Here is a 22,499-nt window from a genome sequence, read left to right as displayed (position 1 = left end):
AAACTGTATTTCTAATTCACGCTGAAGATAGAGATAAATATGTACATACATATGCTGTCAACTTCAAAAGGTTGCAGCCGACAGTCATTGTTTCTGAAAAAATTACAAATAAAAAAAGGTTGAAAAACATAGGTTACATAAATTACTTAAATTGATCATATTAGGTTAGGTTAAGTTTGTTGACAAGCCTACTTCTGTAAGCAAGTTATGCTGCAGAAGAAGACCGTAGAGCGGGTCCGTGAATGAGCGGATGCGCGTAGGAGAGCTAGAGAAACGACAACACTATGCGGCCGTTGATTCATAGATGGGGGAAACAGTCAGGGCCGCCGTGGGTCACAACTAGACTCTCCCAGATGAGGGTGGCAGGCCAGCGGTACCTCGTTTCTATGGTAAGGCCGCTTTATCATTGCCGGCGGACAAACGGTAGCTCCGAGGAGGTCTTGTGCCTTCCCTCGCAGAGTCGTCGCAAGGGCAATGGCGTCCTGAAAGGGGATCCAGGACACCCTGCGCGATGTCGCGGTAGGTCGGCGGTCCGGGCACCGCCGTAAACATTAATTTTGTTTTATGGGAAAAGGTTGGAAAGACTTCCCCCGGGATGACATTCAATGGCGCGGAGGCCCCAGTCATGTTCTTCAAGAGTTCCTGAGGGTCCCTTCATGCGTCGGGGAAGGACCAACGTGGGGGATTTAGCCGATAAGAATCCGGCATTACCCCGTGCCCCTGAAGGAGGAATCTTTGGAACATTTCCCCGTCGTAAAAGAAAGGTTTGTTGACAACCAGTCAAGTCAATTTCTGGACTTAAAGAAAAAGCTTTGTTGACAACATATTCTTACTCATGTAGTTATCGTTTAATCAATGCAAATAAAAACTTGAAAAGTCATAAATAGAGTACCACCTTATACATAAATACAAGTTCATTGATCTTCTACACTGTACAGTGCGAATCTCACTTCAACTTAAGCAGCACATAAAAAGTACATATTCGCTTTTCTGCACTTTAAATAACTTTGCTTTCGATATATCATAACTATTTCCACATAAATATCAATCCTTTATGTCTATTAATGTTCAAAATAACTACTATATTTTTAACCTTTTTTGTTTATTCCTTTTATAGTAATGCGACAAGGGAAGGACTAACAAGACAACATACCACGTATGTCAGATTTCTACAGGGTGTCTCGTAACTAGTGTTACTGCCTGAAAGGGGTGGTAGAGGATATCATTCTGAACAAGATTTGTCTATGCAATAATAGGGTTTGAAGCTTCGTTTTTAAATTATTAAGGAAATACATGGACCAATCACAGCGTGAATATTTTGCGTGCTCAGATGCGAGAGCGATAGCTTCGAAAATGACGGTCCATCGTGATCATGAACAAGCACATCGATACTGCATCGGTCTAGGATCGGTATAATAGAAAGCTGAAAGTTATACGTTAGATGAAAATTACATCGCATAACAAATAAAAAATCTTAACTATTGTTGAATTATCATTCATTAATAGATAAGAAATAAAGAAATTAGTCCTTACTCACGTAATCAGAATAAATCGAATTTATTCGATACATTTATATGTCATTGCAAAGCTTTAATTATCATTTTTCCTTGTCAGTTTTCACTAATTAGTCATTGCGAGTCCGACACGTAAATAGACCGACTGAAAACACGCGAACGAAAATTCATGAATAATTTTAACTTTATTGTCTTTATAGCAAAAAAGCGGAATTTTCGATTAAAAACTACGATATTTTATTCCGCCTAGCTTTTTTTCGACAATAAACGATGACTGTCTCGATCGACGCCACAGCCGTTCAACATAACATCATTGCATAGCAACCGTTTGCGACGCACTGTTGTGATATGACACATTACCATCGATGTCTCATCCTCCATAGTCACCGTATAATTTCAAAGGGCACCGATATCCGAAAGCAACACGGTCGTCATCCTCCATGCGTCACAACCGCCCTATCAACCTAAGCGTCATAGTTTGTATTTCGAAGGACATAAAAACCCGGACATTTCCTCAAAACAATTCAGTTATCCTCAGTCTGTCAATCTATACCACAGTGCTCTGTACGTGGTCCCGGACCTTTTGAATAAACCTTGAAAGTAGCAATTTTGGTAGTGGTTGATTACGTGTCCTTGCTGCGGCTTAAAGTACGCCATGCAATCGAAAACGAAGCCGCGATTCGTAGCCAATCTAACAATGTCTTCTAATAAAATATAATGTAATATTGGGTCCTCAATTCGGATACCTTATAATGAGAATGTAGAGTATCGTTAAACATACATATCTATGAATAATCGTTCACGCGTTTTCATTCAATCTGTTTACCGGTCGTGCTTATGTTGTGCAATTATTAGAAAGAGACAGTAAAATGATTTGTGAGTTCATTGACCCTGCCAGAACATCAACTGTTGATACTCTAATCGGAGCATCTATCCGATGACAGAAATAGTTTTTATCGAAGCTAGTTTTATTAATAGGTAAGTTTTGTTTAAGTTGTTTGTCCTTGTTTAAAATTAAACGTACACAGTAATTGTATATTTATTTCACTTTAGTGAGTTACTGCATTAAATACTCCATTCCAGTTCCATTTCATTTCATAGGCAAAATACACATTCGTTTTGAAATGAATTTGTAAATTTATTCGTTTGCTTCATTAGAATAGTTGACAAAATTAATTTTCGTGAATTTTTTCTTTATTCCTTTTCGAAGGCATAAAATAAGTACAGTATACTTGGTCTAGATAAACAATAACTAATTGGTTTATCTCCTATTTAAGAATAGTGAAGAACTTAATATGATTCTTAACTTCATAATTTATTATTCAATTTAACTTTCACCTAATAGCTTCCTATTATACCGACACGGTATCGATACGCTTGTTCACGACGATGATTGGCCGTCACATTCGAAGCTGTCGCTCTCGCATCTGGGCGCACATCATTCTCGCGCTCTCATTGGTTAGTGCTTTTCCTTAGTAATTCAAAAGCGAAGGTTCAAACCCCATTTTTGCAAGAGAAAATCTTCTTCAGAATAACGTCCTCTACCATTCCTTTCAGGGAATAACACTAATTACAAGACTCCCTGTATTTTATAATTATGGCGTGCGAATTTTACAATGGCCGAAGTAACCGCTGAAACATCTGGTGCCTCAAAATGTTATATACAACGCATTACAATTTAGGTCGATAAAATAATACATTACTTCGATAATTAATCATTCATATTAGTTGATTATTATGAATTAATTTTGTGTGCTCTGATTTATTTAACAATTACTGTTACGCGGCCAGATACCGCGTCCGTTATTTTCGTAAAGAACATTTAATATTTACACAACTATAACCATTGTCCGCACGAATTCTGACTCTCTACAGCAGCAATAAACTCATGAAGCCAGTACGAACTCCGCGAGTTTCTTTAGAGTCACCATTTGCCCATGTTTATTGCCGGTAATAGTTTTTAGCTTTTCGCTTTTTTCAAACACATGTTTTCTTCATGTCAAGGCGCATCCTAATTTTATTGCTTGCTAAGGTCAAGGGTCCATCTAATAAATCAAGGCAACATGACCATTTCAGGGTTTTTCCCAAAAACCCTGACGTCACATGTGGGCGGTCACTTAAGATCCCTGACTACACATTTCTTCACACCAATCACAAACAACTACCCCCTGACACTACCTTGTTAAACACATCCACACGAACTTACTTACACGACATCTCATCACCCAAAAATCAGAACTCTACAAACATCCGACACAATCATACACTTTTAAACTCCATAGTCTTTTTAAAATAAACAGCATTTTAGTTAAAGTTCAAACATAGTCTCTAATTTAAACACCCATAGAATCATCCTTACCGCGGTATCTACCTGTTAGGAAATACGTTAATTCGGGACATCAACATAAATCGAGTGAGGACTTACAACCCTCATAGGCGCGAGTTGCTACGATTCGGTCTTGTCGCGAGGGACGTAACAATTACGTAATAACTCTAATAATTTGTGAACTAAAGGATATGTATGATTGACTGCTTAGTTAAATACATATTGTAACTTATTTATTTCACGACGCGGTTGGTAAAAGAAAAAGAAAACTGCAATTGATAATCAGAGATGTACAATAACAGAAAAAAAGTTTATATCGAGATGTTACACAATAGAGTGTTTAAGCAAAACTAATCGAGCAATTGATGTTTGATTAGAAAAAGTATTCACAGTATAAATAGTTATAGCGCACAGGAAAAGAATTACAAAACGCGAGCGAATAAAGTGAAATGATTTGTTGAAAATCAGATATAGAACTTGTTAGATATCCCGTAGTAATCGTAAAGCATAGGTCGAAATATTATATAGCGTCACTAATATTCTAGAAACGCAAACGTTCTCGAAAAGTCGAACTGTACTGCGACGCAAGAGATTGTAGGCTGCTCCGCGAAGTAAGAGGCAAAGCGCATCACGCGAAGCCGCGAGCAGTGAACCTAACGACGAATCTGTTGATAACGTGGCCGCAGGATAGCAACCGGTGTATATAAAATAGAGGCTTGCGACAGGAGCCGGCCTATTTGGAAATCTAAGAGAGAGAACGAGGAAAGGTCCATCGGTCGCTCTTGGACTAGCCTAAGGAGGAGAGTTCGACGACCAATAATTGGACACCTGTCTGGAGAATAGGAGCAGAGTACGGAAGTTTGTTTCTGGACACTCGTTCGATACGGAAAGATTGGCGAATATTCCTGGACGCCTGTCAATCGAGAGAGGACAGAGCATGTCTTGGACGTTCCGAGTTAAGTACAGGAAAGTACGGGAGAATACTTCTGGTTGCCCGTTCGTTATGGAGAGTTTGGAGAAAATGCCTGAATGTTATTCGAACGGGAGAGAACAGAGATCTCATCCATTCCTTTGAAACACTAAATTTCTCCATGTTGGAAAGATTTCGACGATAGAACGAAACTAATAGTACTAGCACGTTATAGTGTACTGCAGCGAGGAACACGACCTAAGTGTGATTCTCTAAGTGTACCTAAATACGCTTTCACAGAGTTAGACAGATTAATGATTTTATCTGATATCTAATGCGGTGTAGTCTACTACTGAAATTACGCTGATGAAAGTTTATTGTCTAGTTGAGCATCATGGCCTTTTGCCGCTCCTGAGCTTTCGCTTATATCGGCAGGTGTTCGAGTTTTAGACCCACCACCGCACAAGAGTCGGAGCCCAGTCCAATCCGCGGGTTCCAAAGACATCACCTGACTCCATTGCCTGCTGTAGGGAATTTTTCTCTAGGCCCCCGGCTTCCCTGAGACTGGCTTTGAGACACCAGCCTCCTGAACCTCGACTCGGATTCCGGGACGCGACACGAAGTCGCCAACCGTTCACCTCGCCCAGGCCCGGCACGTCACCCTGGCCAATACGCTGATGACAGAACAATATTCTTTTTAACCGACTTCGAAAAAGGAGGAGGTTACTCAATTCGATCAGTATATTTTTTTTTTTTCCCTTTCACTCTCGTCGGCAATAGACACATCATAAAACGATAGGCACAAACATTCAAACGGTACATACCACCTGCACGCGAACTTGTTTTTTTTTATAAGACGTACCTAAAGGAAAGGGCAGAATAACCCTCGACATTATCCACAAATTTTTATTGGACAGCGACATTTCCTACTTTAATTTTAGTACACAGTCGAACATTTATAAAAACTTCAAATCGATAGTTTGAAGACAGAGTTTTTGTAACATCAGATAACCAAACATCAAATAAATCATTTATTGTAGAACGGCAAAGTTAGCATTTGTTCTATCATTAGTAAAAATTCTGTACGTAAATTCACACGAATTTAACAAAATTCGATTCGTTCTTAAATGGTCCACAGTGTCGGAATGTTTTAGAATTAACAAATATTCAGTTGTTTAATTGTAGTTGTTCCGAACACAATACGCGAGGATTTCGTAGGTAGTTTATGATGAGTCCGGGTCTAACAGTTACTTTTGAAAGACAAATTTTTAGCCATCGACAGCAATTTAGTTTTACATTTCTTCGAACAATGCCTTTAGAATTTCTAAGTTTCATTTAATCTTCAATAACTACTCCGTCATAAATGGGGGTTTTCCCGTCATTTTTAGGACAACGTACGTGTCACCTGGAGGGAAAAACCCCAGCGTGCCGACCTTCGAGATCCTCCCATACTCATCGGTAGTTTTCCCACCCTCTTCCAAAGAAAGGCGCTCTCAGCGCGCAAGAGAGGGTGGACCCAAGTCAAGGGGCATGTTGATTGAAAAATCAACGTTTCTCATGAGAACTAATCAGCATGCCTCCTTGCACTTCCGACATTTCGAGGAAGCAACGACGAAGCGTCTCCTCAGAATTCATATAAAAGTCAATCAAGTCGGACTAACAACTCTTACTAACGTCAATCGTGTCGGACGTGAAAAGAATCAATACCGAAATCATCCAAGTCGGACTTAGAAATTTTTACTAAAGTCATTCGCTATGGACTTAGTAACTTATACGAGTCAATCATTCGGACTCATTTTCAAACATTATTCAAAAGATTAATTTCTTTTGAATAAACGTGCATGAGTCGGCACAGTAGTTGTACAAATCATTACTATAAGCAAATGAAAATATAAATTAATAAAATAGCTCAAGAAAATTAGTTTAGTTTTTAGTTTTCATGATTTCTCCATTGTACATTGAACATGTACATGTTAATAAAAAAATCTGGGGTAAGTACCAAGTGGTAAATCTTGGCCCCTTACCAGATGGCAACAGATGACTGAATGTATTATGAATTGCGGCACACTACAATAAAATCTATGCACCATTAATGGCTGAAGCATTCACGACTGTCAAACGCGCATCACAGTGGCAGCCCACGATCGGCATCGTTCTTTCCTTTTTACTCTCGATTGATGGCAAATGTGCTGAACTTTATTCATTCTTTCAGCATCCTTACCTTCCCTACTCCGTGCCCAGATCATTAATGAACAACATTCCTATTTATAAATCATTCGAAGACGAAATAGCGACGGCTAATTGTCTTCAACGATTCTCCGAAAATGCGCTGATGCTAACATACATCTGTCGGTATAACGAGTGGGAAACTCAATAAAACCTCAAATTTTTTTGGGGCGTCAGCAGCTGCCGCAATTTAAGGCTACCCTATCTGTTCACAAAATATTTCAAGGTCAGCAAAATCGGAGGTTTCGCGCTTATTTTGCATAGCTATCTGTTTGCAATGCTCTGTATAAGAATGTATCAATAAACAAAATCAAAGAATTAGTAACTCGTAAGATATTTTAATTTTCTATACACGACACCTACCCTTTTATTTTAAATATGTTACTGCTGATTTTTCTGTATAATATATTAATTTTCTACAGAATACTTTGCAGAATCAATTCGAATAAACAATATATGAATATTAAAATTATCAAAGTGTTCGATAAGGTTAGTTTTGAATTGTTAATGAGGAACACGATGCAATAAGAGTGCGCATAGCGCGTGAGCTCAGCTACAGGAATGGTTATGCGCTAATAAATTTCTACTCTTTATTTTTACCCTATTTTGACCGATAAAACTAGCTTCGTCGGTTGGTTTATACTTATTAGTAATTGTGAGTTTTAGAACGATACACTGATGGATGCATATTATATTACCGATACGGCGTCAATTAATATGCACGTCTTTATTTGTCGAGGATTCTTATGACTAATTCAAAAACTAAGCATTAGTGAACATTGTGATAGAGAAAATCTTGTTCACTATCACGTCAGTTATTACTGACTGCAATTATGGTAACGTGTATTTAAACTCAGCATAATCAGCATAATTAGGAGTACATGGAACTAAAATCGTATAGAGCCATTTTAGGGCACGCGCGTCGAAAAATGATGTGTCGTTTAAATAAACCTAATACTTAGTACACCAGATTTGAAATCAATTTTCATTACTGTTAGTGATTCCGATGAGTTGTAAACGAATAGGTAGTTAAAAGGACATCACTGTATACAGAAAAAAAACACTAATGAATAAAAGTATGCGTCGACCGGGCGCTCGACGACGCGGTGTGGCGGACAGTTTCGAATCTGATGACCCTCATGGTCATGAACAAGCGTATCGGTATTGCGTCGGTAATGCGTCTGTATAATAAAAAGCTGTAAGATAAAGCAATTAGAATCTACAAAAATAACGCAATTAGTCCTTACTCACGTAACCACGATAAATTAAATTTAGTCGAAACGTTTATTCGTAAAGGTAGTAATAGATAAAATATGGAAAAGTATTTTCATTCGATATTGTGATGATGAAAAAGAACAAATTTCCATTTTTAATAAATTAAATAACTTTTCCATTCAACAAATAAGAATTTAAATTTATAGGGTTTGATGTTTCGCCGGCCTCGGTACCTTTGTAGCCGCCATAGAGTTCGGCGGGGTTTTGTAGTCGGCATAAGGGCGGCACATAACGATCGGTAGCGCGCACAGTGGGCCAGAACGGCGAATTAGCTGTTCATTTGTCAAAAATTCGATTTTCCTAGATCGATATGAAACAAATATATATTGCTTACTAAATACCTGTCGAATTCAAAACCGAAGAAAATAATGAAATTCATTAAAAATTGTAGTCATAACAAGCACTCAAAGATCAGACTTTTATAAATGCTATTTTTCACCGAAAAATTTACTCTTTTTCATATTGATGCCCTGACAAAAGTATTAAACATTTTTGCAAAATTTTTTTTCTTTTTAATAAACAGCATATGTTTATATTGAGAATACACATGCCATGACAAATTATTAGCTGTAGTTTATTTACAAAATAAAATAATTTTCAGAAAAAAAAATACACCGACTTCGAAATGCACTAAAAAGTATAAAATAATCTCTATTTCCTAATTACGTAATTTTTATTTCATTCAATCATACAATTACGTAACAGATATGAATGAAACCTATTTACTCGTTAGGTAGTATATTAAATACAGTTCAACCTTTTCGGAGGCGGCGCAAAATTAAAAGATTTTCTTGAACATGTCAACCTTTGGACAGCCAAACATAGGCAAAGCTTGCATAGCTACTTTTTTTTCTATACATATAACTCGACAGCACGCCGCGAAGTAGGTGTTAGTGCGTATAGAATGTAACTATGGTCTATCTAGCCCTTTGCGGAGGGGACGGTTCGAAGTGAACCGCACCGTGGGGCCGAGCTCCTGCCGCGATAGTCATTAAAAATTGCCAGCGCATATTTCTGCTTAAACGCGGTTTTCGTTCATAGCATTCCAATTCAAATTCTGGACATATTATATGTACATGCACAGATTTACGTGCATACACACATGTACGCGTTTCTCGGCTCTATCAGTTGTTTTCGCGGAACGCATAGTTAAGTTTCTCGGCCATACCCACGCATTTACGTGGGACACATATGTGCGTTTCAAGGCTCAATCAACTGTTTTCGCCAAACGCATATATGAGTTCTTCCACCAATTTGATGATTTACGCAGAACGCATATATGCGGCGATAGTCCGCAAAGGGCTAGATTCATAGTGTATGCGACGGAAAGACTCGATCGCCGCATATACTATGAAGATAGAGCCCATCTGCCGCAAATTTGGTAATTCCCGCGTCGTGGGCTCCGTTTATAGGTTCTTAGATCCATGGCTTCCACATGCGAACGAAGTCAATTCAATTTCATTTATATCAGAAACGTTGCGAAATGAAGATGCAGTCGTTACATTTACGTATATTACCAGATATATCTATAATGGTACGTATTCTTTCTCAGGATTTATTAATTTCCAATACGCCATACCACAATCAACTGGTTATTGGCAGCAACGTTTACTGAGGTATTTTTAATTTTTCGCCGCCTCCGAAAAAGTTGAAATGTATTTAAGATACTACCTAACGAGTAAATAGGTTTCATTCATATCTGTTACGTAATTGCATGATTGAATGAAATAGAAATTACTTCATTAGAAAATAGAAATTATTTTATACTTTTTAGTGCATTTCGAAGTCGGTGTATTTTTTTTTCTGAAAATTATTTTATTTCAAGCTTTTTAGTGGAATGGGGAGAATTGTATGGGATACTGTGAGACAGTTCTTTTGGGCTTTTTTTGTCTGCGTAAATGCCATGAGCATAATTAAGTAAAAGACAACATGGATAATTCGTTTTTCAATTTTTTTTGCAAGAATAATGCTATGCAACTACAAAATTTTTGGTAATGGTACCAATGGGGAGTCAGACTCTACAAGATGCGAAAGGCTTTGTTCCGATCGGACCACCCACTTAGGAAAAAACCGGCAAACATGCATAGAAAAAAAAATAAGGGACACTCTTTCGGGGACAAGTACAAACTAATTACATCATGATTGAGGGTTCTTCATCCATTTGTTCTTTGTTAACTTTCTTTGCAAAAATTTACTGCGCATGTGTATCCCTGACGGTTTAGGACTGCGCAAGGGTCAAAGTATCCGTAATATAATAGCAGATCCTGCGCAACAAATTTTTTAACAAATCAAATTGATGCATTTCTAGAACGATACGGAGACTGTACCAAGCAATGGGAATAATACACCAACGGCAACGTGAACTCATCTTACTGTATAAGTCGCGTGTCAGAGCGGTAAAGCTTAGGTTAGTGTTTTGGTACACAGCATTGTAATTGCCCTTTCTTGTCTTTCCCGTGCATAGCACGGGGCGTTCCACTAATATTAATAACAATAGTTTTTCGCTAATATCACGAAAACTAGAGTTTTCCGTCAATTATGCATAAGGAAAAACTCGTTCAGAATCATGCCACTAATAACGTATTAGAAGGACATTAAAATCGTTCGAAGTTGGTTTCCAAAGTTAACAACATTTTTCGCTAATATCTCGAAAACAAGAGCTTTCCGTCAATCATGCAAGAGGAAAAAGTCGTCTAGAACCACGCCCCTAACAACATATTCGAAGAACACTAAAATCGTTCGAAGTTGATTTCAAAAGTTAATAACAATTTTTCGCTAATATCTCGAAAACAAAAGTTTTCCGCGAAATTTGTATATGAACAAAATTGTTCAGAATCATGCCCGTGATAAGACATTAAAAGCGCACTAAAATCGAGAAAAGTTTATTTCAAAAGTTGCCGGTTTTTTTGCAATAACAGCACTTTGCAATTAAAAAATGAAAAATTTTTTGATGATGGTACCAATGGGGAATCAGAACCCACCATATGCAAAAGGTTTCATTCCGATCGGTCCATCCAACTAGGCGTAATGCGCGAACATACATAGAAAAAGAAAGAAGTTGCCGGTTTTTTTGCAATAACAACACTTTGCAATTAAAAAATGAACAATTTTTTGATAATGGTACCAATGGGGAGTCAGCACCTTCCATATGCAAAAGGTTTCATTCCGATCGGTCCACCCAGTTAGGCGTAATCGGCGAACATACATAGAAAAAAAAAAAAATATATATACTGATCGAATTGAGTAACCTCCTCCTTTTTCGAAGTCGGTTAATAATTCTCAATGAACTAAAGATTATTTTCATAGTTGTTCATCTTTAGCAAGGGATATCTTTAAAAGTTCAAAGAGTTGCATGCTCTATCATAGTGCAAAATTTTCAGCAGGATTTCCTTATTTTAATCCAAAAGGAATTATGTCCTCCCTCATCCCACCGCAGAAGTTATTATTGTTTGAAGCGTCGCGTGACACACGCTTCAGCAACACGTAGGTATATATTGTATATTTAGTCGAATAGATATTACTATATTTTATTATACATATATTCTGTAAGTATATTAATTAATTCATTCGATTTTATTTCAAGAATATGCAATGGCAACATTTAACTTATATGTAGCAGAGTACGACTGGTTTTATATGCCATTAAGTTTGCACAAAATATTATTGCATGGTGCAGATATAATACAAAGTGCTGGTTTGCCCATTGGAAACCAGCTTGAAAACCTTCATTGTAAACCTTCTTGTTTTCTGAAGAAGCAATGGAGACACGAAACAAAGATTTCTGAAATATTAGAAGAGACCACACACGAAAATTTTCGCAATTAGAAACATTGGCGGACCTTTTTCAGACTTTATTCTATACGTCCAATATTTTAATATCTTCAATTTCGACAGAAAACAGAAAAATTTATAAAACACTTTCGCGTTTTACTATTGTCAAGGATGAAATAGAAAAATTAATGTTACAAGAAGACTTACAAGACGATGACGATGATACATAAATAATACTAAATAAATTTTATTTTTATTCATAAAAATTGTTTTCATGTTAAACTTATGTTTACGTTAATAAAAATTATGCTTATAAATTGAACGTTCACATTAAGAGTATAGTATATTCACTAACTTTTTGAAATATAACGCTTATTTTTGTTTTATTTTTAATTTTTTCGGCAAGAAAATAATCCGGTGTGATTAAATGTAATAATAATACTTGTTTTAAATGCTGGAACGACACAGCGGCCGCTATACTTTCGTTTGAAGTCTTCAAATAGCGCTACAATTGGCCCTTAACAGCTAATTCGCCGTTCTGGCCCACTGTGGTACGTGGCGATTTTGCGTTTTGTAAAATTCCGATGTTGCATTAGAAAACAAAAGAGTGCTACGGCAATATACAGGGTGGCTCGTCACATTTTGCCATCTAGATTTGCATCATTATTATTACTCACAGCAAACAATGTTTCGGATGAAGTTTTGAGAGGAACATATGCTGGTGGTATATTTTTTTTTGTAGGGGGACGTGTAAAGGACATATGAAGGTCTGTTTCGGCAAATGCTGAGTTCTTCGCAACATGGAGAACTGTCGCAGGCTCCGAAGATTGTTCTTGTGAAGGCGTATTCCCGTTATTTGAAAACGTTGGTGACAGCGTTGTAGCGATGTATGGTTGCAAGCTCTGCAATTGTTGCAACGCCCCTTTGAGCGATAGGCTTTTCTTTGATGAGTACCTAGACAATTGAAACACAGCAGAAGTTGTGTAACGAAAGCTTTGCGCTGACACGATGATAATGCATGCCACGATTTGCAGGCTGGACACACGTTTCCAGAAACCGTGATCTGATACGCTTGAGGTTTGAAGAGTTGCGGTTTAACCGGCGTTTGCACCACGGAGGCTCGTTCCATAGATTCTAATGCACGAATGTGCTGCACTAAGAATTAGTTTAGTTGGGCAAGAGTCGGCAGGTCAGTTGAGTTGCAGATGTGGAGTTCCCACTCTCGTAAGCTTTCGGAGTCGAATTTGCGAGACACCCAGTAGACAATGAACGGGTCTCAATTATTTGTGTCGCATTTTAAACCGTTGAGTGCGCCAAGAACTTCGGTTGTTGTGTCATGTAAACATTTTAGATCGGCGGCCGATTCGTGCGACGACCTTTTGAGTAAAAACAACAACTCTAATTGTGCGTCGACAAGGACGCGGCGGTTTTCGTAACGATCTGAGATGAGTTGCCATGCCAATTTGAAATTGTCCCCAGTAACGATTAAATTGATTATACGTTGCGCAGCTTCACGGGTAACGCTTAATTTCAGATAATGGAACTTTTCAACCTCAGGTATGAATGGGTTATTAACTACCATCGACTCAAAAAGATCCCGAAATGCAGTTCATTCTTTGTAAATTCCAGAGAATTTTGGTAAAGATAATTGGGGTAGAAAACGCATTTGCTGAGTCTGAGTGTTACCGGATGACGTCGGGTAGTAGTTTTCACTAGGTGCGATTTTCGATTTGGTTTCAAATTTTGTTAAATACTCATTCAGAGTTGCCTGGCTGTCGATCACCATTTTCTCGCATTGCAAGAGAAGATCTTCTGAGAAATAAGATGAATTTTTTACGGCTTCCGTTTTTAGATCGGTGATCTTTAAATGATTTGTTTAAAACAATTTCCAGTTGTCCTGAAAAGCTGCTAAGCGGGATTTGACATACACTTCAGCGATGTTGGCTCTCCCTTCGGCTCGTTGATGAAAAATGCTCGAATTGGCGATCTATCAGACCGTTAATCGTCGACGTTTTGACTAGTAACGGTTTTGTTTATTACGCAAGAATAGAAGTTGTTCGTTTAAAAGGTCACTGTGCACAGAGGTCGAGCACGCTCAAGTTTTAAACTGTAACCTTGACTCTACGCGGTGTATCAGAAAAGAGACACATTCACTAAAATTTACTTTCACTTCCTTCGCAGATCGAAGAGAAACGCGGTTAATCCGGCTCGAAGGTCCAAAAAGTTTCAGCAAGGAGCAAAAGAAATAACGGAACGAAGAGGAAAGTGTTCACGAACGACGACACAGTACACGTTTTGTATTAACAGTTTAATGAACAATAAGAACTTAGACGAACGAATACACCACACGAATTGCACGATTGTACAAACGCTATTTTATAGAACAATAAAAAAGTACATTAAGATAGTCACTTCGTCTTTTCGAAAGTGGCGAGAACGAGTAGTCTTTTCGAAGGTAACGAGGACGATTCTAAATCGCGAACCGTTGTCGGCGGTTTTTGTAATTCGTCCAGGATTGCAAAAAGGGGATCGTTGATGCATCGGATAAAGCAGGAACCTACCTTTACGCCGGTAGGCCGCAACAAGGTCATTAATATTTTTTTAAATGGAATCATATATATTTTATTGCATCAACTAATACTCCATCACATTCTTTAGAAAAAAGCATTAATCTATTTGTGTGAAAAAATCATTAGTTTAGGAGATATTTTAATTCTAACTTGTTACGAAATCGTGACTGTCTGATCAATATTATAAATTGTCCAGAAATTCTTGTTTGATATTACGATAATGAAAAAGAACAAATTCTCATTTTTAAAAATTAAATAACTTTTCAATTCAACAAATAAAAGTTTAAATTCAATAATTAACAAATTTAAATGTAACTTACCCATAGAATCGCAAATAGTTACATGGATGAAAATGCATCTCTGTCACCGGGACGATCCACCGATCGTTAGAATGAATAAATCACCACACAGAAATTCTCAATTTACTTCACTATCATCTATCACTGTCATCTTTTATTATTAGCTTGAATTATCATTTTTCCTTGTCAGTTTTCACTAATTAGTCATTGCGAATCCGACACGTGAATAGACCAAATCAAAAAACGCGAACGAAAATACATGAATAATTTCATGAAAAATTCATGAAGCGAAATTTTCGATTAAAAACTATGATATTTTATTCCGCCTGGTTTTTTTTCGACAATAAACGATGACTGTCTCTTTTAACTTTCAGCTAATAGCGCCCTGTTATATCGACGCAGGATCGATAGCCTTGTTTATAACCACGATCGGCCGTCACACTCGAAGTTGTTACTCATGCATTTAGACAGTTTTTTTGCTAGTAATCCGAAAATGTAGCCATAACCAATATTTTGGCGAAGAAAAAAATTTTTCAGAACCGTCTCGCCTACTACCTTTTTTCGACTGTTACACTAGTTTCAGGGGGACTCACAAGGGACATTACCTAATTGATTCATGCCGATTTTGATGCGTTTTGTTCCTTGCGGCGCGGCGTGGCGGTGACTAGAATCGTGTCACATACCTGCGACACTTACAATAAATATTGAGAAATCAATTAACGGCAAATGGAAATCCATAAAATGTCAAGAACATTGTAAAAGATTGTAAAAATAATGATATTATTAATAAATATTGCCCTTCTAAATAGTAAATATGCTGATTTCCCTTCTTCACAGGGAGTGATTTTAAATTATATATCTAATAAACATTGCTACAAACACCATATTCTGAAAACATGTATCCTCTATCTTAGTCCATACTTTACATACACAAAGTTACAAAAAAATAGATCAACATTTAGCACAAAAGTTTAAACAAAAATTTTCAAACATTCCCTATTTAAAGTCCAGCAACTTAAAAAAGAGCTTCCAATTATTTCCATTAATGCCGGAGATATTCCCAAAAGTATGATTTCAGCCCTTAAATTTGAGGGCCGTTTTCACCCTTTCAATGTGAACGATGGCCGATAAAAAAAATACGTATCAAATATTTTTTTGCGTTCTATATCATATCAAAGTGCATCAAAGTCGGTGTGTGTCGATTGGGTAATGTCCCTTGTCAGTATATTGCATATTAATAAATTTGGACGTACTGCAATCTTTTTCAAAAATGTACTTTCTGATAAATCTTTGATTGATTTTCTGCATCGTATATGCAGAATGCCTTGAGAAATAATGATTACCATCAAAAACATTCATATGCAGCAGCAGTGGGATATGTTTTTATCCCAAACGCGAAAAACGGGCGTATGAAAAATTTAGACGTTCTTAACCCCTTAACCTACGATTTACGCTCGAGAATTTTGGGCCGGAAACGTAATGTTTATGTTTGACTCGTTCATTTTATACGGGCTATGCCCGTAATATTTACTTCTGGCCCAACCATCGTACGCGGGCTATGCCCGTCATTGTAGGTTAAGGGGTTAATAAAAATTTATTATTCGAACAAAAAAGAAGCAAATATAAATAACTAATATTTTGTACATTCGTCGGAATACTGTATAGTTGACAAAATCCTGCATATTTGCAATTAAAATAGTTTCAGGCTCGATTCTCGCCCATGCTATTATAATGCCATATTTCAGGTGTGCAACTGTATTGTATTGATGGCAATTACTGTAGATATTTCGAGCAAGAATTCCCCATAAATTCTCTATTGGATTCTCTATTGGATGGTCAGTCCATAACCTTTAAATTCTTATCTACTTCAACATTATCATGTTGGAAGGTAAATTTAACGCTTTGAAAGCGTCGAATATAAGAATACAACAAGAATTGCTCTATTTGCCTCGCTGGCATAAAATCTAGGAAAAGTTCCGTCGTCTCTTTAATTGTTATAATGAAAAACAGCTATTAATACAATAATATGTCCATTCTTATCAAGATCCATAGTTTAGAAACTACTTTTAAAAAATGTTAACAGTTATTCTGTACATTTTCAGTACACAAATATACTATACATATTTAATAATTTGAAATTTTATTTACGCAAATTGTAATACTTTTTCAGTAATAGGTTAAAACACTCACCGATAAATTCTTCTTTTACAAACGTATGGTATATTCACGTACGTATTTTTCGTTGTTTATATCGATGAATATATTTTGTTGAAAGAAAAAGGGAAGTCGCACGTAAACACAAAGCTACATAAAAATTACTCGTATTTATCACTTCAGTTTGCTATAGAAAGGAAGTATTCGAATTTTACAGAAAGATGTGAATAGATTAACTCAACGACTTGCACCTTGCGATTTTATATCGAAAAGTGACTACTCCGTCATGCCGGCAAGGTCCTCTGGGTCCTTTCGAACATAATCCTCCGGTGGGGAAACAGGTACTGATAAATTATAGCACAAGATAAAGACGATGGAATCCATAATTAATTATTTTAATCGTGAATGTCATTTTGTTTCTTTCTTCACGACTTTTTCCTGTTTGGGATACTTCTCTCTCGCACGTACCTACGTCCGAATATTTCTCGACACAAAATCAAATGTTTCTGAATTCGTTATCGAATTTCTCGTAAATCGTCTATGCCACAAAATATTGAATTCTTCGTTTCTTTTGTGAAAATGCCTTACTGTTGCCTCTGGTGCACGTAAGTTCCGTTACTGTAAATTGGAGGCCAGAAGTACCGCGCCCTCCTGCTCGCTCTTTTATACCCCGAAAATTCGGAATTTGCCTGTTACTTTTCAAGTCCTCGCAAGCTACCCGTATGATAAATACGTACAATTTTTACATCTTATTTTTAATTATTTTTGTAGACATTAATTAATAAAGTAAGTATTTTTATTAATTCGTTAGTAATATATTCTGATTAATACTGAATAATTTTAACATAAAAATGATATTTCAATAATAATTTAATTCGAAATACATTCTCTGTCCTTTTCCACTTGCTGCACGCGTATCCTACAGGGACATAGGCTAGCGAAGGGCGTGATCTTTGTTTAAAATTATTTGATTATTAATCATTTATTCGATTACTAATCATTTATTTTAATAATTTATTTTAATAATTATTTATAACCTAAATAGTTTATGTTTTATTGACTGATTAAATACTTTATATGATAATTCTTTCGACACATGACGCAATCGGTAAAAAAAGAAACAGTCGATAATGAAAGTAATAAAAAACAATCAAAATGATGAATTTACAATAAAGAAACTAAATATACACCGAAATTCGTCAGAGTTAAATCTTCTGGGATGTCATAACTTCCTCCTTATGAAGTTTCTTCTCCTCAAGAGACGTGTTTCCAGTTTTTGGGAAATACTGAATAATGTATTTGCAGCAACGACAGGTTTTTTCGTTATTCCTCGAAGATGCTGTGCCCTCTTCAAATAACACATCTTCCAGTGCTTACGTCTTGGGTCAGGGAAGGGGGTCTTAATAATTTTGATATAATTCCAGGGGGGGGGGGGGGGGGGGTAGTATATCCATTTTCTTAAGCTTCCATTCTCTTCTAGAACATTTCTCGGGATAAAGAATATTGCTCAGGTTATTATTGCGTTTCTTCTGTATCAAATTAGTGATTTTGCATATGATTTCTTCTTTCTTTCTCTCTCTCTCTATATATATATGTGTGTTAAATAATCAGAATTATGCAAAATAAAAAACTAATAATACACTTTTAAACACGAACAAATTATTTAATAAAGAACACATACAACAAACATTTTAACTTAAAGATTAACCATTTAAACAGGGATTACTTTTTCTTCAAATCAAACACATCACGAATGCTTACATTTTCATAACGACAAGACGGAAGTACAATATTCAATTATTTTGTTTCTAATATTTAATTATTCTGTTACTAACATCGCACATCATTTCTAATACTGTAAGATGTCGCTATATGCTAAATTTATTAATAATTTAACAAAATAAATTAAAGTCACGGAGAAGCGAAAGAATAAAATGTAAACCTTCTGTTTCTTATGAAGAATTAGAATTAAATGATGATTATTTTATGTGCGCACAATCTGTAGTTTATAAAATTCCAAATTCATTTCAAGAAGTAAAATATAAAAATGACAGAGAAAAATGGGGAATTACTATTATGGGATGAGAACTCGCAGGGAAAAATAATGACTTTACTTTTCCACCTTTAACTTTCCGATTTATTTTACAAGAGTGGTCCACGACCGAACTCTAGGACTGGCAGTGATGAACTAAAAACTTTCATGCTTACAACACTCACCCCCACAAACCCTGATGCATTCTTTCTCGGAATCATTCTTTCCTCATCCAAGCCGAATCGCTCTCACTCCAAACCAATCGTTCAACGATACACGCGCATTTCTTAGGCATTCCTCGAACTCGGACACCCAACGCGACACTCAACTCGATGATCCAAACATCCTCTCGCAAACGCTACGCAGCATTCACTCGGACTCAGGCAAACAACTCATTATCGCATCTCATTCACACCTAAAATCTTAAGACTAGACTAAATACAATAACTTAGGTAGGAACGTGGCGGCCGCTAAATCGACACCACACTATCAATGATGAAATTAATTTATTATTAAAAAACGAAACAATGGATACTGGTATCTATTTTGAGTTGCTTGGTATATCATTAACCTAATATTTATGGGTATCCTGTCAAACTCAAAACGTTTCATTCTTACAATTTTTAAACGGATAATTTAGACCACAAACATCTCCACAAGTTGATGTTCTTAACTTTGTCAATAGCCTTCTAACAGGCCAAAAAGGCACATCAGTCTAGTGCCAATATATCTTTCCTTAAAGAAGTTTATTTCCTTGATCCTAAACTGTGCATCTCTGTGGTGTGCAGTGTTTACGAAATCCTTGTCTTCTCGGCGGGCCAACGCACTCGGATTCAATCATTCGGTAGTCTCGCAGAGTGTCCCATTACCTAATTTCTTTGAAGGACCCAAGTCATTTGAGTTTTTAGGTCACCTTATTAACAAACGATATTTACAACCTTAGAGTGATGGCTAAAGGGTTCACGAACTCATTCGCTGAACCATCCCACCAATCACTTTTTTTTCCAAATAACAAACTGTCTTGATTGGCTGTTTATGGTAAGGTCTTCACGACTTCACTTTCTTATATTCCTTTCGTGTCTTACAGTTTTTGAACTACGCGTCAGTCTAAAACAATCTACGGTGAACTACACTAACATTTACGAACATTCATTATACGAAAGTGCATTCGTAGTAAGTGGAACGGATAACATAGCCTCCGCCGATCTGATCGTCTTTGAGAAGACCTGCGAGCCACATCGAATGCATGCAACTGATTTCGTTACCAATTCATCACCAAACTGATTCCGTCACGAATCCACAACTAAGAAATCCATCAACTTGTGGGATGATGATGTTCAAAGAGAGCCTCCTTGAGGTAAAGGTTTAAGACCCCGGCAGGAGAGTATGGCGATACCTTCCTAGACGTCTGCCTGGAGAATAGGAGGAGAGTACGAAAGTTTGTTCCGGGACATTCGTTCAATATTGAGAGTTCAGCGAACATTCATGGACGCCTGTCTATAGAGAGAGAACAAAACATCTCTTGGACACCCCGAGAAGAATACAGGAGAGTACGGGAGGATACTCCTGGTCGCCCGTTCGTTATGGGGAGTTCGGAGAAATTACCTGGACGCCATTCGAACGAGAGAGAACAGAGTTACTCCTGGACGCCTGTTTGATTAGAGAGATTGAGAAACGATTAAGTAGTCATGATGTTTGCGATACGAAAAGAAAGAAAATTTGTTGCCTTGTTTTTCTTGTACGATCTCCTTAATCTTGGAATTAATTACTATTTTCCAGAGAACCTTGATTTCCTGAGATTTCCTGTGTTAACCTATTCCTTACATTGGTTAACCATGTTTACAACATATAATTTCCATCACTGTAACAAATTATGGAAATGCCATGGATCGAAGATTTACAATCTTCGAAATCAGTGAGACAGTGTTACGTCCCGGATCTTGGTTCGCGTTAAAAGGAGGAATTCATCAGAGTAGACATTGAACATACAATCCTTTTTGACCATGCAGCATTTAGTTTTTATGCTTTCCACCCTTTTATCGGGTAGGTCGAATGGTATTAATTTCCACTTGATGTTCGCGTCGGTGTTACAAGAAGTCGGTGCGACTAACTCGGGATTTGGGAGGTAAAAGAATCTGTTGGTAGCGTCGTCCTCCCCATCGCGTTCTTCCCATGAGTCGAAAATGCAATAGTGGTCGAACGCACTATATGACACCGTGCCGCTATGTCTTGCACCCCCGAGTCGTGCGGGCCGAAATTAGCTTGATTTAATCACTTGAGATTCCGTGCGGCTATGTCTCGCACCTCCGAACTTGATCAAATCAAGACAGAAGAATTATAATATAAGACTCATTGTCAGTGAGGATGTTACGACTAGAGAAGGTATAATAACAAATGATAAAATATTAATAATAATAGTAATGATATATTTGCAAGAAATAACAAGAACAAAATTAGTACAATAAGGATTGGCAAATACTTAATGATTAACGCGTAAATAAGGTAGGTAGAGTTGGAATCAGGAATAGAAGCTTGTTGCGTGAACAGCGCGGATTCGAGCACCCGGCACTATTCTGACCAGGTCACGATTTAACGAGCTCTGAGCCTGGTTTTAAGTGATAGTTTGTGATGTGATGATTCTCTTGTTTGAGATCTTAGTCGATTCGTTCGTATTTTCAAGTGTTTATTCTGTTCGAAATACAAATGAGTTAGAAGTGTTGTTCGTGATATTATCGTGTCTTCTTCGTGTTTTTTAGATGTATGTTATAGGAGATAGTATCGTGTTCTTTCCGTGCTTTCGATATGTGATGTAGAAGATAATATATTCGTGTTCTGTCGGTTTCCGCAAAAGTGACTATCGACATTACCTCGGAATTGGTAATTAGGAAGGGGATGTGTACGTTCATTGGTAGCTGATTTTTGAGAGGTGACCGCCCTCGTAAGAAATGGTCACCTCCCTCGTACAAGAAATGGTCACCCCTGGAAGTAGTCGCGACCAAGGGGTGACGCACGAGGGATTCCGCGATTTGGGAAAAACCCGTAGCAGGTAATAAGGTGAAAAAGCACTCTGACCCTGACGACGATGATTGAAAGTAACGGAATAGGAAATTAAACATGCTGGTCCCAAGCAGTAAACTTGGGTACCGACACGAAGGTATTTTTTGCTAACGAAAAATGGTCAATGGCTTCATAAACTTATTGCCTGTACGGTCAGTCCGGGATCCTCGGTCTATTGCCTGGTAAAAATACAAAAGATAACTGCATCGCACTCTAAGGCGATGCAACAAAGCTAGAATAATCTAACTTATTGGGGCTCGAACCCGTGACTTGGATAGGAACGTGGTGGCGATTATGCCCGGCAGAAGGATCGGGACAGAATGCACACCGAGATGCGACTTTTACGGCCTTCTATAGTGCCTCTG

General features: G+C 37.3%; 1 protein-coding gene and 1 long non-coding RNA gene across 11 annotated transcripts in view; one reads left to right on the top strand and one right to left on the bottom strand.

Annotated features, from left to right (window-relative positions):
• LOC105663905 (uncharacterized) overlaps window positions 1-17,371 on the bottom strand; it is a 73,466-nt gene extending 56,095 nt beyond the window's left edge. For 2 of the 6 annotated variants that reach the window (XM_076540551.1, XM_076540552.1), the window contains exons 1-2: window positions 17,082-17,367; window positions 50-93 (exon numbers count right to left, since the gene is read on the bottom strand). In XM_076540551.1, the coding sequence (XP_076396666.1) occupies window positions 50-88 (39 nt within the window). In that variant the 5' untranslated portion in view covers window positions 89-93; window positions 17,082-17,367. Of the gene's footprint in view, window positions 1-49; window positions 94-17,081 lie in introns of all 6 variants that reach the window. The other 4 variants (XM_076540557.1, XM_076540555.1, XM_076540554.1 and 1 more) reach the window with 4 other exon arrangements.
• Window positions 25-17,085, top strand: LOC143265909 (uncharacterized). 5 transcript variants are annotated; one of them, XR_013040701.1, is made up of 7 exons: window positions 25-764; window positions 1,118-2,492; window positions 12,765-13,211; window positions 13,374-13,579; window positions 13,652-13,738; window positions 13,915-14,090; window positions 14,204-15,211. It is a non-coding gene; the product is annotated as an uncharacterized LOC143265909 (long non-coding RNA). The 5 variants fall into 5 exon arrangements; XR_013040699.1 differs by having other exon boundaries at window positions 13,374-13,738; XR_013040702.1 differs by lacking the exons at window positions 13,374-13,579; window positions 13,652-13,738 and having other exon boundaries at window positions 27-764.
• Window positions 17,372-22,499: the final 5,128 nt, after the last annotated feature.

This window comes from Megachile rotundata, chromosome 15, assembly GCF_050947335.1.
Source record: "Megachile rotundata isolate GNS110a chromosome 15, iyMegRotu1, whole genome shotgun sequence".
NCBI lineage: Eukaryota > Metazoa > Arthropoda > Insecta > Hymenoptera > Megachilidae > Megachile > Megachile rotundata.
The sequence above is the reverse complement of the archived record's forward strand: the minus strand, read 5'-3'. Positions and strand labels throughout refer to the sequence as shown.